This window comes from Bubalus bubalis, chromosome 3, assembly GCF_019923935.1.
Source record: "Bubalus bubalis isolate 160015118507 breed Murrah chromosome 3, NDDB_SH_1, whole genome shotgun sequence".
Lineage (NCBI taxonomy): Eukaryota > Metazoa > Chordata > Mammalia > Artiodactyla > Bovidae > Bubalus > Bubalus bubalis.
In genome coordinates, this window is record NC_059159.1 from 145,879,920 (window position 1) to 145,896,830 (window position 16,911).

General features: G+C 46.9%; 1 protein-coding gene across 3 annotated transcripts in view; it reads right to left on the reverse strand.

The window, feature by feature from the left end:
* Nucleotides 1-16,911, reverse strand: part of BICD2 (BICD cargo adaptor 2) — a 55,723-nt gene that overhangs the window by 17,399 nt on the left and 21,413 nt on the right. For 2 of the 3 annotated variants that reach the window (XM_006063107.4, XM_006063108.4), the window contains exon 2: nucleotides 5,820-6,032. The exons of the other annotated variant lie outside the window; for it this stretch is intronic. In XM_006063107.4, coding sequence (XP_006063169.1) covers nucleotides 5,820-6,032 — 213 coding nt within the window. The remainder of the gene's footprint in view (nucleotides 1-5,819; nucleotides 6,033-16,911) is intronic. 3 annotated transcript variants of the gene reach the window in all.

Genomic DNA, 16,911 nt, shown 5'->3' on the forward strand with positions numbered 1-16,911 from the left:
GTAATGCCCCAGTCCTGTCAGACCTGCAGAGCCTGCAGAAGGAGGTGATGGCAGAGGCAGAGCCTGGAGCAATGTGAACACAAGACAAGGGTCTGCAGGTTGCTGCCACCCAGAAGCTGGAGAGGTTCCACGTGGAACATGGTCCTGACAGCACCTTTATTTCAGATACAGTAAATTTAAGAGAATAAAATCTTGTTGCTTGTGGCAATCTACTATGATGGCCCCCAAAACCAAATATACAAATTTAGGTTTAATACCAGGAAAAAGACGCCGCTGTAACAAATACCTGAAAATGTGGAAGTGGCCATGGAGTTGGGGATGGCCACAGGCTGGAAGAGCTTAGAGAGCAGGATAGGAAAAGGCCAGACTGCCTTGAGACTATTGGTAAAAAAAAAAAGTAATTGTTTCAGGTGACTCTGGTGAGGGTCAGAGAAGAGTCATAGAGAAAGATTCCATTGTCTCAGGGAATGCATGGACTATCGTGAAATAACACTAGGAGAGATGTGGATGCCAGTGGTGCTCCCAGAAAGGCCTTAGGAGGGAATGAGGAATGGCAGAAAGGCTTGCTGTAACACGGCAGAAAACCCAGCTGAGCTGTATTCCAGTGCTGCGTGGAAAGCAGAATTAGTAAGCAAGGAAGATGGATGAACAGCCTGGGAGATTCTGAAGCAGAAGGTTAGAAGTACAGCCTGGTTTCTCCTTGTTGCTTATAGCAAAGTGGGAGAGGAGACAGAAACCGAAGAAATAATTGTAAGCAAAACAGAACTAGAACTTGAAGATTTGGAAAATGCTCAGCTTGTCCTTATTGCAAAAAATTGAGAAAGCATTTTTCTGGAGACAGCACCAAGGGTATGGCTTACATCTCAGCCACCTGGCTGGGAGGCCAGCAGGCCCACTGCTCCCTGGGTTCCAGAAGTCAGAGGAGGGGGCCAACAAAGACTGTTCTCAGGTCTTGAAATGTGGGGCTTCTTACTTTCTGGGACCTGCAGCCCCTTTATTCTTTCCTTTTCTCCCTTTTGGAATGAGAGTAACTCTCCTTTGCCTATCCTAACATTGTATTCTGGAAGCACATAATTTGCACAGGGAGGAATTTCACCCCAGGATGGACCATCTCAAAGTGTCAGCCTTTCCTAATTTAGTGAATTTGAGATGTGATAAGGGATTTGAAGAGTTGATGCTGGAATGGGCTAAGACTTCTGGGAATGAGACGAATATATTTCACATGGAAAATATATGAATTCTGAAGGCCAGAGGGTAGAATGTTATGGGTTTTAACTGTGTTCCCTCAAAAGATATGCTGAAGTGATAAGCCCTGGAAGGGGTGAATGGGATCTGACTTGGAAATACGGTCTTTGCAGATATACCCAAGTTAAGACGAGGTAATAGGGGATTAGAGTCAGCACAAATCCAAGGGCTGGTGTCCTTCCAAGATGGAGAGTTGGAGACACCCAGGGAGAAGGTCACAGGAAGACGGAGGCAAAGATTCCCAGAGGCTGCCAGAGGCACGGGAAGGACTCTCCCGCACAGCCTCCAGAAGCAGCCGCCCCTGCTGAGGCCTTGATTTTCTGCTGTCTTCAGCCCGCAGTTTGTGGTCATCTGTCACAGTGGTCACAAGAAATAAACACAGGTTTTGGTCTTATCCCACTGAAAGCTGGGGTCGGGCATGGGAGGATGAACCCTGAAGACACAGGGGGAGCCCAGAGCACCGGCACAGAGCTAAGTGAAGTGGAAGAGGAGCCCCCAGCGCTGTCAATACTGTGCCAGGTGACCCACCTCTCATGGGAGGGTGCTGTGGCTGCCCCCACCGGAAAGCTGCCAAGGGGCAGTCCCAGACAGGTGACTTCCCTCACTTGGCACGTATGCTCCTGGGGCCACCAAACATCTGTACTGCAAGTGTGCTGTCACCCAGACAGAACCACACCTGGAGAAGCAGCAGGGAATCTGCAGTGAAGAGGCTCAGACTGGCTCAGGCAGGGGTAGGGCTGAGGGGCCCGTGTGGGAGGCAGCGCTGAGGAAGCAGTGACTCAGCCTTGCCTCCACATGGAGGCGCTGTGTGAGGTGCTCAGGAAAGCGAATGCCCTCGAGGGGTAGCCATACCTCGGCTCACCTCCCAGGGCCTTGTCTCCCCTCTGAGAATGGAAGGGATGGTAACTGGAGAAGCTGTGGCCCCTGTGCTTCTATCCGCAGCACCAACCCACCCTGCTGCAGGCCACACAGGCTGGCCACAGCTAACCAGTCTACCTAACTGGTCTTCCTGCCTCCAGTCAGATGGGACAGGCTCCCACAACAATTAGCTTTTGCTCTCTCATCTTGTCTTTCCCCTGCGTAAACGCTGGCTCCCACTGCTCTTGGCGTGCTGTGGCTATGAGCCCCTAGCCTTGCCCAAGCCCGTCCCAGTGCTTCCAGCTGCCTTCTCGCCCTCTGTGAATGCACTAGTGGGCGCACGCTCACTCCTCTGCCAGAATTCTCTGCTACTCCTCCCTCTTTCCCTGCTAAGTCACGCTGCTTGGGGAGGTGCTCAAACATGTGCGGCTTGATTTCACGTGACCACCCAACAGAGTGGAAGCCAAGAGGAGGGTCTAAACCTCACCAGCTCCCCACAGGTTTGCATATCAGGACTAACAAACCTAGAAAGCCCTCCAGGCTGCGGTGAAGAAACTCGGGTCAGCTTAGCTTCCCCCACGGCCTGGGCAGATTCCACCTTCTCAACTCAGAACTGGAACACAGCCTCCTGTCATAGCAGCGGAGCTGACAAAGGAATTATGGGCCCTTACAGGTCTGCAGGAGAGCTTCTGGACAGCAAAGCGAGGTGTACCCAGGTTACAAGCTGGCCTGGCAGGTGAGGGCACTGCCGCTGCCCTCAGGGGAACCTTTGCCTGGCACACACCCAACTACCAAGGGCTCAAACAAGCTCCCACTGGCCATTGTGGGGTTTGATTGAGAGAAGCACCTTTTCTCAGGTGAGCCTGACAAGAGCAGCCTTGATGATGCACAGCGACCAGGGACACAGGAGGCCTTGGTCCAACAGGGTATAAACCAGATAGTATGCGGGGTACCATCTTAGCACCCCCTGTAGGCCCTCCCTCACCAATCTGACCTCCTAGGGGGCTGCTGGATGCCACATCTGAACCAGCTGGATCCAGCTCTGCTCCCTGGGAGGAATTTCCATTTCCTTATGGAGTCCATTCCCTCAGGACTCATCTGGGTACCCCCTCCAGCTCCTCCTCAGCTGCAGGGCTCACCCCTGACTTTACCCCTTACCCTTGCTGCTTTCTCTACAAACCCAGGGCCATTTCTCTTGACTCTGGACTGCCAACGTGACATTCTCCACTCAATCCCCTGGATCTGGAGCATAGGTGTCCTTCTGTACAGGCCTGTCCACACCACAGTGGAGAGCCCCCTGGTGCCTGGGGCTGCTGCTCCTGATCTAGCACCCACCACTTCAGCTTGTGGCCAAAACCCTGGCTTCCTTTCAGCCGTTCCTAGGGGCCCAGATGCCACCATAGAAAGAAACAAGTATTTCTGGCTCCTAGCCAGGACAAAGGAGATGGTAACAGATATGATTTCTCCTGGCACATCTTTGCCACTCACTCTTAGGCCTGTGAAGGGCCTGATACATGCAGAGTCCACCAGGAGAGCAAGGCCAGGGTCCACTGGGATGGTAATTTTACCTAAAGTGGTCACCCCCTGGGCTGATGATGCCCACCCCCTCCTCAACTCACAGTTCTGCTTCTCAAGGCAGCCCTCACCACCCGTCTCAACCCCTTCCCAAGGCAAATCTGAGGAATGTGCAAAAGACTTGACTCTGTCATCAGTCAGCTCGGTCTGATCCTTGGGTCTCTCTCTGCTTCTCTATGTGCAAAATGGGCCCTCGGGGCATGTCCCAGGGCAGAAGCTGGCAGGGCCCATTCACACACAGTGCAGAGGTCAGGACCCAGTGACCCTGGGTGTGCAGTCAAACCTTCTTCACCTTGATCTCCCAACCTGTGAGATGAAGGAAATAACTGGATGCCCACAGGGTCACCCAAAAGACAAGTCACAGAGTAGCTGGAACTGTCCCACACGTTGAGCATGTTTGCCATACGTGTCACATGACGGAGGCCTCAAGTTCCTCCTGGAGAGCTGGGCATGGGATGAACCCCTAAGCCAGACATCACAGGGTGGAAGGATGGGGGTGGGTCAGAGGGCACAGCACAGCTGGCCCATCAGTCACTGAACTGGACAGCAGCAGGAGCAGGCACCAGCAGGGAAAGGCCTGCGTGTGGAAGGGGCATTTCCTGTGGAGACTGTGCAGAGCCTGCTTGCCTGGATCACACCAAGACAGGTACAGGCTGGTGCGCCTCAGGGGCAGCGCTCAGTGTTGAGCTCTCAGGATCTAGGCTCCTCAGCCTCAGTACAGGCCTCCTGTAGGAGCGGGCCTCCAGGGCATAGCCCCAGAGGAGCTCCGCACAGCAGCTCAGGCAGAAGTGGCAGGGCCAGGACGAGCAGAAGAATAACTGGAGAGGGATGGCAGCAGAGCACAGGCAGAGCCAGCAATGGTGGGGACACTGACCAGGGCTCTAGTCTGAGTAGGCGGTGACAGACAGCCTCCACTCCAACCAAGAACCTGGCATGGCTCCATAGTGCCTGCCTGACAGTGATCAGGGGCACACAGGCAGGGCCTCAGGAGAAAATGTACTGAGGATGTATGGGGGTGGGGAGTCGAAGGCTTCCTCCAGAAGGACTAACAGGAACGGCAGGAAACCTGACCCCACCAGACCTGTTCTTCAATAGCAGCATGTGGGACTGGCTTAGTTCATTTCCTGGCGCCAAAGCCAGTAGTCAGCAAGTCCCCTGCCACTCCTCTGAGGAAGAGGGAAGCTGCAGAATGAGTCTGGGCTGGGGAGAGCATCTGCATTGACTCTTTTGGAAAAGGGCTCTTAGCTGGCCATGAGGCTAGCCTCCCCCTTAGGTGGTCAAATCTACAGCTCTGATAGTCCCTTCTCCCCACCCTAACCAGAGAGCTCCTGTGTGAAGATATGAGATCATGCACTTCTCCTGGATTCAAGCCAAGTTCCTCCCCAGCCCACAAGTCTTGGTGACCTCTGATCCCAAACCAGGATGGATGACCACTTCCCACTGCTGCCAGTTCCTGGGCTCTGTCCCAAACCTTGCCAGTGTCCCTCCCACCCCTGTGGAACCCTGATTGCCATATACCATCCCATCTGAGGTGTCAACCTCAGAGCTGACCACCACTCAGAACCATCTGCTGTTCTGGTCAACCCCTCCCCACCCCTATGGAGAACAGAGGCTAACAAGGCCCATCCTGATGAGAACTTGGGGATTCTGACAGTAAGGTACCCTAAAGCCACGGCCAGGACTACAGCTCAGGTAGACGTCTGGTCATGCCTGCTCCCCTGCTGCTGCCGCCCCACCCCATCTTGGGAACACTGGCCCAGCCTCCCACCTCTCTCAGAGGGTACTGGCTGCCCTCCCCCTCCACCTGCCCAGGCCTCTGACGGCCAGGCCCCTGTTAGGGGCCAAACTGACCCTCGGAGCTGTTTGTAGTGGCCTCCCTCTGACTTTATTGTCCCAAGCTGGCAGGTAGACACTATAATTACACTGCTCACATGAGGAACCCACGATTCACATCACCCCAAATGCAGAGATGGGACTCTGCCATCCCCAGACCTTTCTGAACCACCATGGACCACATGAAGTTGGGGTAAAACAATCTGTGGGTGGCCCTGACCGCCCCCCCACCCCGACCCAGGGAGCACTTACTTGTTTTCCCACCACCCACCTAGAGTCAAGCAAACTGCCCCAGTTTCACTGGTTACCTCCTTCAGCTCCTGAGCCACTGAGGCCAGACGCTCATTCTCCGACTGCGTGTTGGCAAGCACATTGCGCAGCTGCTTCAGCTCTGTCTGCAGCTCTAGCACCTTGCGTACATAGTACTGCTCCTTGGAAGCTGACTCCTGGATCAGACTCTCCTCTCGGCTCTCGCCATCTGCAGCCACCTTCTTATGGTTCGTGTGGGCCTGTCCAAATGCCTGTAGAGGATGAGATGCTCTTGAGAGAGAGCCTGGAGGCAATCCTGTGGCCAGACACACAGGGGAAAGTGGGGGGACTTTTCCCACAGGAGAAGCAAGATACCTAAGTGCGATATGAGAGCTATGAAGTTACAGAAAATCTGGGGGTGGGGCTAATGAGGAGCCCTGGTAGGATAGGATGGTGGGAGCGGCTGGAGGAACTGGGACAAGGCAGGGATAGGAGGCCCCAGCCACTGTCTCTGCCAGTGTGGCCCCCATCAGCAAACAGACCCCTGTCCTGGGTCCCGGCAGGGAAGCCCCCAGCACTAGGGTGGGTCTGAGGTTCTCCCCCAGATATGGAAACCAAGGTTCAGGCAGTGCCCTTCCCTTGATTGATCCTGATTCACTCATCCTGGAAGACACCTGTACCAGGGGAGGCCTGAGAAGGTGAGAGCCCAAGCCCGGTACAAGTGAAGCTTGTGCCAACTGATCCCCACGTGTGTCCTAATTGGGAGACCCTGCCCACCTGCCCAGGACCTGGGCACAGAGCTGAAAATACCCTAGGGGAGAGGACCCACCATCCCCAGACCCAGCAAGGGCTTTGGGCTCTAAGAGCAAAGGATCTTGCAGTGGCTCAGGGAGGAGCCCCCACGAGCAAGTACAACCAGAACTGGTGCTGGTCTGCCCAAGTCCATGCCCCAGGTCCCGGCCAGCTTGGACGCACCATCATGCCCTGTTCATCCAGGTGTCACAGCCCCAAGCGAGCACCTTTGCTTTTCTTTCCCTCCCACCCTGCATCATCACAGTAGCCAGGACACGGCCCACACAGGCCTCTAGTGTGCATCCTCCCCAGGGAGCCCCTCTTCACTGGCCACCCCACGCAGACCTCTGAGGGGGAGACCCTGTCTCTTTACAGGGCTCCTGGCTCACAGAAGGAAAACAAAAGAGAGAGGGCTATTAAAGAGCAAGGAAAATGATGCCTTTATTTCTTGAGAGAAATACAAACATTTTCATTAATTTATTATTTAATATGAAGTCTAGAAATCCAGTCTAAGAAAACAATTGGGAAAACATACAAAGCTATGAATATGAGCAAAGCTCATATGTATATGAGCAGGACTATTTGTAATATAAAAAATAAAAATGTAGAAAGCAACTTGATTCTGTATCTGAATAAAGTAGGGTAGGGTCAGGTCAGGGTAACTGCTCTCCCTCCCAAGAGTGGGCCTTGTTCACCTGCTCCCAGTCACTGACAACTTGCTCTGTGAAAACACAGGTTCCTTTTTAAATCAAGTCAGCTCAGCTCTCTCTCTGATTTCTGTTGCTGTCCTCTACTTCCTTCATCCTTGTCCCAGGGAAAGACCAAAGCACAAATCCGTGTCTAGGCAGGACCTGCCACATCCTGGGTGGCAACCCCAACTACCAGTTCGCATGCCACAACAAAGACTGAAGATTCTGCATGCCTCAACTGAGTCCTGGTGCAGCTAAGCAAATAAACAAGTAATTAGGGGGGCAAAAAAAGAAAAAAAGGAAGAGGTTTTCAATAAATTGTGCTAGAACCGATAGAAACCCACATGCAAAAGAATGAAGTTGAATCCCTTTCTTACATCATATATAACAATTAACTCAAAATAGATGAGAGATCTAAATGGAAGACCTAAAACTACAACTCTCAAAAGAAAATGTGGGTAAATCCTCATGACCTTGTTGCCAATGGGATCTTCCTTGTGGCACCAAAAGCACAAGTAACATTAAGAAAAAAACAGACAAACTGTACTTCATCAAAATTCTAAAATTTGTGTATCAAAGCATACTATCACATGAAAAGACAACCTACACAATAGTAGAAAATATTTTCAAATTTTTGTATTTGGTAAGCGTCTAGTATCCAGAACATATAAAGAACTCCTATAACTCAACAATAAAAAGATAAACAAATCAATTTAAAAAATGGACAATGGACCTGAATACATGTCTCCAAAGATTTTTAAAAATGGCCAATCAGCTTATTAAAAGGCACTCACCATCAGTAGATACGAAAAGGAAAGTCAAAATCACAATAAGATAGCGCCTCACACCCACTAGGATGGGTATAATCAAAATTTTTTTTAAAAGGAAAATAACAAGTGCTGGTGAAGGTATGGAAAAACTGAACCCACTGCTAGTGGAATATAAAATGGTATTGTGGAAAACAGCCTGGTAGATCCTCAGAGAGTTAAACACAGAATCACCATATGATTCTGCAATTTCACTCCTAGGTACAGACTCAAGAAAAATGATAATATACATTCACACAAAAACTTGTACACAAATCTTCATAATAGCAGTAAGCAGAAAAAAACCAAATGGCCACCAACTGAGGAAGGGATAAATAAAACTGGTCTACATATACAATGGAGTATTATTTGGTAATAAAAAGAAATGAGTTACTGACACATGGAACAACATACATGAACCTTGAAAATATTCTGCTATGTGAAAAGAGCAAGTCGCAAAGGGCCACATATTGTATGATTCCATGCATATGAAATATCCAAAACAGGCAAATCTAGAGATCGAAAGCATATGAATGGTTGCCCATGACAGGGAGTGGAGTTGGGAGGTTGGAGGGGGTGACAGTTAAAGGGGTATCTTTTGGGGCTAATGAAAATATTCTAAAATTAGTTGAGGAGACAAATGCACAACTCTGAATATACTAAAAGCCAATGAATTGTACATTTTGAGTGAATTGTGCGGTAAACTGAATTATACTAATAAATTGTTACAGTTGTTTTAAGTTAAAGCATGGAAGAAGATAAAGCACACTAACACATCTCAAAAGAAAGCTGGAATGTCTCTATTAATATCAGATAGAGTAGGTATTTTATATATCTTTTATATATTTTTCAATGCAAAGAATATCACCAGAGACAAAGAGGATCATTTCATAATAATTAGTCTAAGTCACAAAGAGAACCTTACAATTCTAAACATTTATGCACTTAATAACAGAGCTTCAAAATATATGAATAAAAAACTGGTAGAACTACAAACAAAAATAAGACAAATCCAAAATTATATTTGAGAGAGTTCAACACCCAACTCTCATTATTCCTCTCAATATTTCATAGGACAAGTAGACAGGACATCAATAAGGACACAGTAGACATGAACAGCACAATTAACTAGCCTGACCTAACTGGCATGTCTAGAGTCTCCCGCCCAACAGCAGCAGCACATTCATTCTTTACAAGGACACATGGAACATTTACCCAGACAGACCATACTCTGGGTTAATGAAACACACTCCAGAAGGATTCCGGCCATACAAAGATTTGTTTTGACCACAGGAAATTAAATAAGAAATCAATAATGGAAAGATTTCTAGAAAATCCCTAAATGTCTGGCAACTAACCAACACATCAAAGAAGAAACCAAAAGTGAAACGAAGTATTTTTAACTACATGAAAATGAAATGAGTATGAGAATTGGTAGGATGCCATTATGGCAAGGACTTAGGAGAATATTTATAGCATTAAATGACTATGTTTAAAAAAAAAAACTACCAATCTAATCAATAACCTCAGCTTCCATCTTAAAAATTACACCAGGTATTGGGCACAAAGCTCATGATGCAGCTAAAAGCCCTGTGAGGCTAAGCCCTTTTAAGAGATAAGAAGACTGAGGCTCACAAGGCTAAGAGCTTAGCCCCATGTACACAGCTGGTAAGAAACCCATGCTCACCCCAGCTCACCATGCCATAGTTTTCTCCACACAACACTCCTCCAGGCCTTTGCCCAAATGGTCTCTGGGCATTCTACAGGCCAAGGGACGAAGGCCTTCAAGTCCTGCCTGAGGGCTACCGTGTTTCTCACCTCCCAGACACAAGTTCTGTACTGAACACAGACCCTATAAACCCCACTGGAGCATGGTTTTAAACCCACCTCATAGGCTGTGTGTTACTTAAGGAAGGAGCTGTTTCTTGTATTTGGCTAGTTTTGGGCCCACATGGTATCTGATTAGAGCTGAGCCAACCCCAGTGAGAACTGCCTCTCCTTTCAGCTGTGTGCTTGTGTATTCACTCACTCAGCTGTTCAACAAACACTGGACAGCACGATGGTGTCTGGAACACATATTGTGTACACCCTGCCTGAAACCCTCATGCACTCTGATCTTCTGGTAGCGGGAGCATAACTGGCACAACCACTCAGGAAAACTATTATCTACTAACACTAAGCACACATCTGTTCCACGACCCTGCATGTTTATAGGAGCATCATTTACAAAAAGACTCAAGCCAGAAAGTTCCCAAGGTCTGTCAACACAAGGAAAAATTATGATACAGTCACATTACAAATACTACACAGAAATGAAAATAAGTAAATTGCTGTTATTTAAACAACATAGACGAATCTCATACAACATTGGGTGAAAGAAGTCAGACACAAGAGATATACTGTATGATTCCGTTTATATATACAACTGAGCTGGTAAAGAGGCAGTGGTCCCTTGGGTTGGGGGAGGGCCCTTGAAAGAGGCTTCTGGAGCTGAAGATGTGTCGATTCTTGATCTGGGTGCTCATTATGTAGGCGTGTTCAGCATGTGCAAGTTCACGCTTATGATTTGTGCTCTATATGTTTCTCCTCAGTAAAAAAGTAAAAGCAGAAACAAGAAACAAGGAGCATATGAAATTCAAAGGAAAAAACAGAAATAATAAGGATCAGAGTAGAAATCAATGAAATAGACAAAAAATAGATAAATTAAATCAAAAGCAAGTTCTTTAAAAACGTTAATCAAATGGACACACTTCTATTCAGAATAACTGAGGTAGGGGTAGGTGGAAGGAGCACCACAGGTATTAAGAAGAATAAGGGATATCATGAATAGTTTGATGCCAATAAATATGACAGATGAAATGGAAAAATTCCTTGAAAGATAAAAATTACCAAAGCCCACTCAAGAAGAAATGGATAACCTGAATAGTCCCAAATCTACTAAGGCAAGTGAATTTGTAGTTTAAAACCACAGAGAGAACATTCTGGGCTTCACTGATGAATTCTACCAAACGTTTAAGAAAGACCTAAATCCAACGTACACAGATTCATCCAGAAAACTGAAAAGCAAGGAAAACTTCCCACCTGACTTTATGAGACCAGCGTTAAACCAAAGACAGTACAAAAATCCACCAATATATAAAAAAGGTAAGGAATTATGATACAGAGGGGCTTATCCAAAGAATGTAATATTGATTGACAATCATTAGAAGAAAAAAAATAAATGAACTTGAGTATATTAAGACAAAAAAAAATCTAGGGGATCATCTCAAAAGCTGCAGGAAACTCTGACAAAATTCGACATTCATCCCTGTAAGCAGTCTCAGCAAACAGAAGGGAGAACCCTCAACCTGATGACATCTTCTAAACATCTGTCAGCTAACATTATTTAATGATGAAAAACAGTCACCTTGCTCTGGTCAACACTGCACTTTTTAAGTTCTCAGCCTACAGTGCCATGAAACAAGAAAAATCAAAGGGATCTAGCCTGGAAAGGAAGAAGTAAAACTGTCTTTACTTAGACATCACACAATAGTCTGTATAGAAAATCCAAAGAAATCTACAAAGTCACTAGAACTAATAAGTGAGATCAGCTAGGCTGCAAGACACAAGATTACTATATAAAAATCAAATCTTATTTCTGTATTTGTTTAGGACTAAACAATTGGAAAATGAAAAAAATTTAAACACTACTTACAACAGCATCAACTGTATTAAATGTTTATACTTAAGTCTGACAGAAGATATGCAAGACCTATACATTAAAAGCCACAAAATACTGCTGAGAGAAATTTAAAAATAGAGATATATCTATTCATGGGCCAAAAGACTCAATATTGTTAAGATATCAATTCTCCACAAATGGGTCTTTTAATTCATCATGATAACAATCAAAATTCCAGCATTTCTCTTTTTGGTGGAAATTGAACATCTCATTCTAAAATTTGTATGGAAAGCTAAGGGACCTAGAACAATCAGAATCACTTTGAAAAAGAAAAATAAAGCAGGAGGACTAACTAGGTGATTTCAACATTATAAAGCTATAGTAATTAAGAGAATATTGCTGTTGTTCAGTCGCCCAGTCATGTCCAACTCTGTGTGACCTCATGGACTGCAGCATGCCAGACCTTCCTGTCCTTCAACATCTGCTGAAGCTTGCCAAAGTTCATGTCCATTGTATTGGTGATGCCATCCTGCCATCTCATCCTCTAATGCCCTCTTCTTCTGCCCTCAATCTTTCTGAGCATCAAGGACTTTTCCAGTGAGTCGGTGGTTCACATCAGATGACCAAAATACCGGGCATACTACCAGCATAAAGACAGACAAACAGAGGTACTGAACAGAATAGAGAATCCAGAAATAGACTCTTATGTACAGCCAACTGACTTGACAAAGGTACAAAGGCAATTTGGTGGAGAAGGGATAATCTTTTAATACATGGTGCTGAAATAAATGAATATCCTTATATTAAAAAATGAACTACCACCCATACCTTACAACATATAGGAAAATTAATTTAAAACGGATCATAGGTTTAAACATTAAAAGTATAAGATTTCCAGGGGAAAACAAAAGAAAATGTCTGTGACTTTGGACATGACCTACAGAAGGAGAAACTGGTAATCTGGACTCCAAAACTATAAGCTTATGCTGTTAGACAAGGTAAGAGAATGACATGATAGACTGGGAAAAAGTGTGTGCAAATCACACATCTTTTTTATAAAGGACTAAGATCCAGAATATAAACTCAGTAAGAAAAATAATCCAATTAAAATTGGGCAACAGAAAGTTTATGCCTCTTCTTGTCTTAACATGACAGAAGAATACCATGTTCAGTTCAGTTCAGTTCAGTTCAGTCACTCAGTCATGTCCGACTCTTTGCGACCCCATGAATGGCAGCACGCCAGGCCTCCCTGTCCATCACCAACTCCCGGAGTTCACTCAAACTCATGCCCATCGAGTCGGTGATGCCATCCAGCCATCTCATCCTCTGTCGTCCCCTTCTCCTCCTGCCCCCAATCCCTCCCAGCATCAGGGTCTTTTCCAATGAGTCAACTCTTCCAATGAGGTGGCCAAAGTATTGGAGTTTCAGCTTCCGCATCATTCCTTCCAATGAACACGCGGGACTGATCTCCTTTAGAATGGACTGGTTGGATCTCCTTGCAGTCCAAGGGACTCTCAAGAGTCTTCTCCAACACCACAGTTCAAAAGCATCAATTCTTCGGTGCCCAGCTTTCTTCACAGTCCAACTCTAACATCCATACATGACCACTGGAAAAACCATAGCTTTGACTAGATGGACCTTTGATGGCAAAGTAATGTCTCTGCTTTTGAATATGCTGTCTAGGCTGCATATAACTTTCCTTCCAAGGAGTAAGTGTCTTTTAATCTCATGGCTGCAGTCACCAACTGCAGTGATTTTGGAGCCCATAAAAATAAAGTCTGACACTGTTTCCACTGTTTCCCCATCTATTTGCCATGAAGTGATGGGACCAGATGCCATGATCTTAGTTTTCTGAATGTTGAGCTTTAAGCCAACTTTTTCATTCTCCTCTTTCAACAAGAGGCTTTTTAGTTCCTCTTCACTTTCTGCCATAAGGGTGGTGTCATCTGCATATCTGAGGGGCTGCTGATAAATGAGTGGGTCACAAATCTCATGACAGGGAGATTTGTCCTAATAGTCCTATAATTCTCTACTCATTAAAAAATGTTACATCCCAAATACTAACCGCATTTATTTAAGCCACTTGTGACAGACGTACTTAATAAACTATACAATAAACTCTGATGCTTAAAAATGTAACTGATTTTTCTTTCAAAAAAAATTGGCAAACAACTATACTTCAATGAAAATTAATTTTAAAAAATGGGCAGAAGAACTGAACAAATACATCACCTGAGAAGATACACATATGAGAAAGAATCATATGAAAAGGTGCTGAACATATTAAGTGACAGTTCAGTTCAGTCGCTCAGTCGTGTCCGACTCTTTGCAACCCCATGAACTGCAGCTCGCCAGGCCTCCCTGTCCATCACCAACTCCTGGGGTTCACCCAAACTCATGTCCATTGAGTCGGTGATGCCATCCAACCATCTCATCCTCTGTCGTTCCCTTCTCCTCCTGCCCTCAATCTTTCCCAGCATCAAGGTCTTTTCCAATGAGTCAGCTCTTCGCATCAGGTGGCCAAAGTATTGGAGTTTCAGCTTCAACATCAGTCCTTCCAATGAACACCCAGGACTTATCTCAAGGGAAATGCAAATAATAATTAAATGAGTTAACCACTACATATTTACTAGAGTACTGAAGATTAAAATGTCTGATCCTACTTACCAAGGCTGGATGAGTGGGAAGCAATTAGAATTCTCCTACACTGCTGATGGGGAATGTAAATGGTACAACCACTTTGGCAAAGAATCTGGCAGATTCTTAAAAAGTTAAGCATATATCTGACCTATGGCACAGCCATCCACTCTTAGGTATTTACCCAAGAGAAATCCAAGTATGTATCTTTGTACAGATACATATAGGAGTCTATGTATGTGTAACAACCAAAACAAAACAAACTCAAAACAGCCCAATGACCATCAATAGGAAAGTAGATTTTTTTAAAAATGTGGTAATAGCCGCACAATTGAATACTACTCCACAACCAAAAGGGACAGCTATTGATACACACATTAACACAGACACCTCTCACACCAAAAATACAGTATGTGTTGTATGATTCCATTTATGTAAAACTAGAAAATGCAAACAAATGTACATATCAGTGTTGCCTGCAGATGAGGAGGAAAGAAATTACAAATAGGGATGAGGAAACATGTGGGGATGACGAATACCGTCATTATTTCAATTACACTGTCTACTTCATGAGTATGCACCCATATGAAAACTTGTCTAGAGCACATATTCAAGAGTTGTGGCACACAGGCTTAGTTGCTATGTGGTACGTTGGATCTTCCTGGACCAGGGGCTGAACCTCTGTCTCCTGCATTAGCAGGCAAATTTCTTTACCACTGAGCCACCAGGGAAAACTTGAATACTTTAAATATATTCAATTTATTGTATTTCACTTATACTTCAATAAAGCTAAGAAAACAACTTGGATATTTCTGAAGCATTCAACCTGGAGACCTCACCCTTGTGCTCACTGCCCCAGCTCACAGGCCAGGAAGCTGAGGGCTGGAGAGGTGGAGACAATCTATGCACCTGGTCACTCAGCCCACCTGTCTTTCTTCTGACCAAAGCATCCTTACACACCTCGCAACATCCTGTGGGGCTTGAATCTATCTCAAAACCTGACCCCCCAAACCCAGGAGGTTCTCAGAGCAGCTAAATGTACCATCTGACTGCAGTGTCCAGCTGTGGATATGCTTGTCTTTGCCTCCCCGCACACCTCCCAGGCTGGTGCTTTCTGGAGGACCTCACAAGTTCCCGGGCAGCTTGGGGACCCAGCTTTGGTCTCCACCCCAGGCCTGCCCACGATATTCCCTGACCACTGACCTCCTGGATCACAGGGTGCCTGTATGGGCTCTGAGGTGGCAGTGGCAGTGCCTTTGTGATGTCCCCACAGGGCTGCGCCAGCTGTAAGCAGGCTAACGCTGTTTCGACACAGGATTGCAGACCACACCCTCCCCACTGCTGTGTATCTTCCCAGGTCCAGTGAATACAGATGTGAGGTCATGCCTGGCCTTGCTTCAAGTACATCCGCACTCACGTGGACACTTGGAGCCAGAAACAAACATAGTGGGGGAGGTTACATGTGCCAAATGGGGAGGGTGCCCAGGGCAAGCTTCAGGCCAGGAAGGGAAGTTGCAGGCCTCCAGAGGCAGATTTCAAAGCCAAACCTGGTGGCAAGAGAGGTCACAGCTCAGGAAGTAGTGTGAGCACATGCCAGGCAGGAGGTCCCAGGCTCTCCGGCAAGCATCAAGGGCCGCTTTCTGAGAAGGGGGCAGCTGGGAGACTCAGAGACCATGGGCACAGCCTGGGAAGAAGACCCAAGTGGGGAGCAGAGGAGCTGGGTGGGGATGGGAGTCAGGTCTGGGGGCTTCCCCAAGTGACCTGGCAGACCACCTAGCTTCTGTGGAGTGGGAACAGCGGTGAGAGCTCAGGATCAGGGCACGTGCACACTTGGGTAAATGAGACCTGGGTCACCCTGACCCTCCCGTCCTCAGGCCTGAAGTCTCACTGCAGGAGGCCTCAGAGACAAGACAGGATGAGTTCCTGTCGCAAAGTTCTGGCTCTGGGTCGGCCCGTCTTGCTGCCCAGTGCAGCCACCCACCTCAGTATGTTGAGGGCAGCATGGTTCAGAACACAAGCACCCAAAGAGTAGGACACAGAGGGGACAGAACAGGTGCAGGGCCCCTGAGCTGCAGTTTCAACTAGGGGCGTGCCGGGAGCGAGGCAACTAGGGGACCATTTATGAGGGTGGTGTCCTGGCAGGGATGAGACTCCCATGAAGACATTCAAGCAACAAGCCAAATCTTTGCTTCCACTAGAGGCTGGGACGCACCAGTGGACAGGTATCCCCCCCTCCTGCCTCAAGAGGAACCAGAAGCCTCCAGAGCCAGCACTTCTGACTAGCGTCAACATGCTGAGATGCCCAACAACCCCTGGCCCCATGCTGTGTTATCCAGGACCAGGTCCAAGTCTCCACCAGATACTCAGGCCCCCACTAGCCCGACAAGGCCAAGATTCAGAGACAGACGCAGGACAAAGAAGCAGAGATAACAATTACAGATAACAGGCTTCCTCTGACCACCTGATGAGAAGAATGGAAGTCAGCACAATGTAGCCCTGTGGCCCATGTTTGGTCCAAGTCTCGTTATGCTACTAAAGTTGTCTTGGAACAGAGCTAAATGGGAAA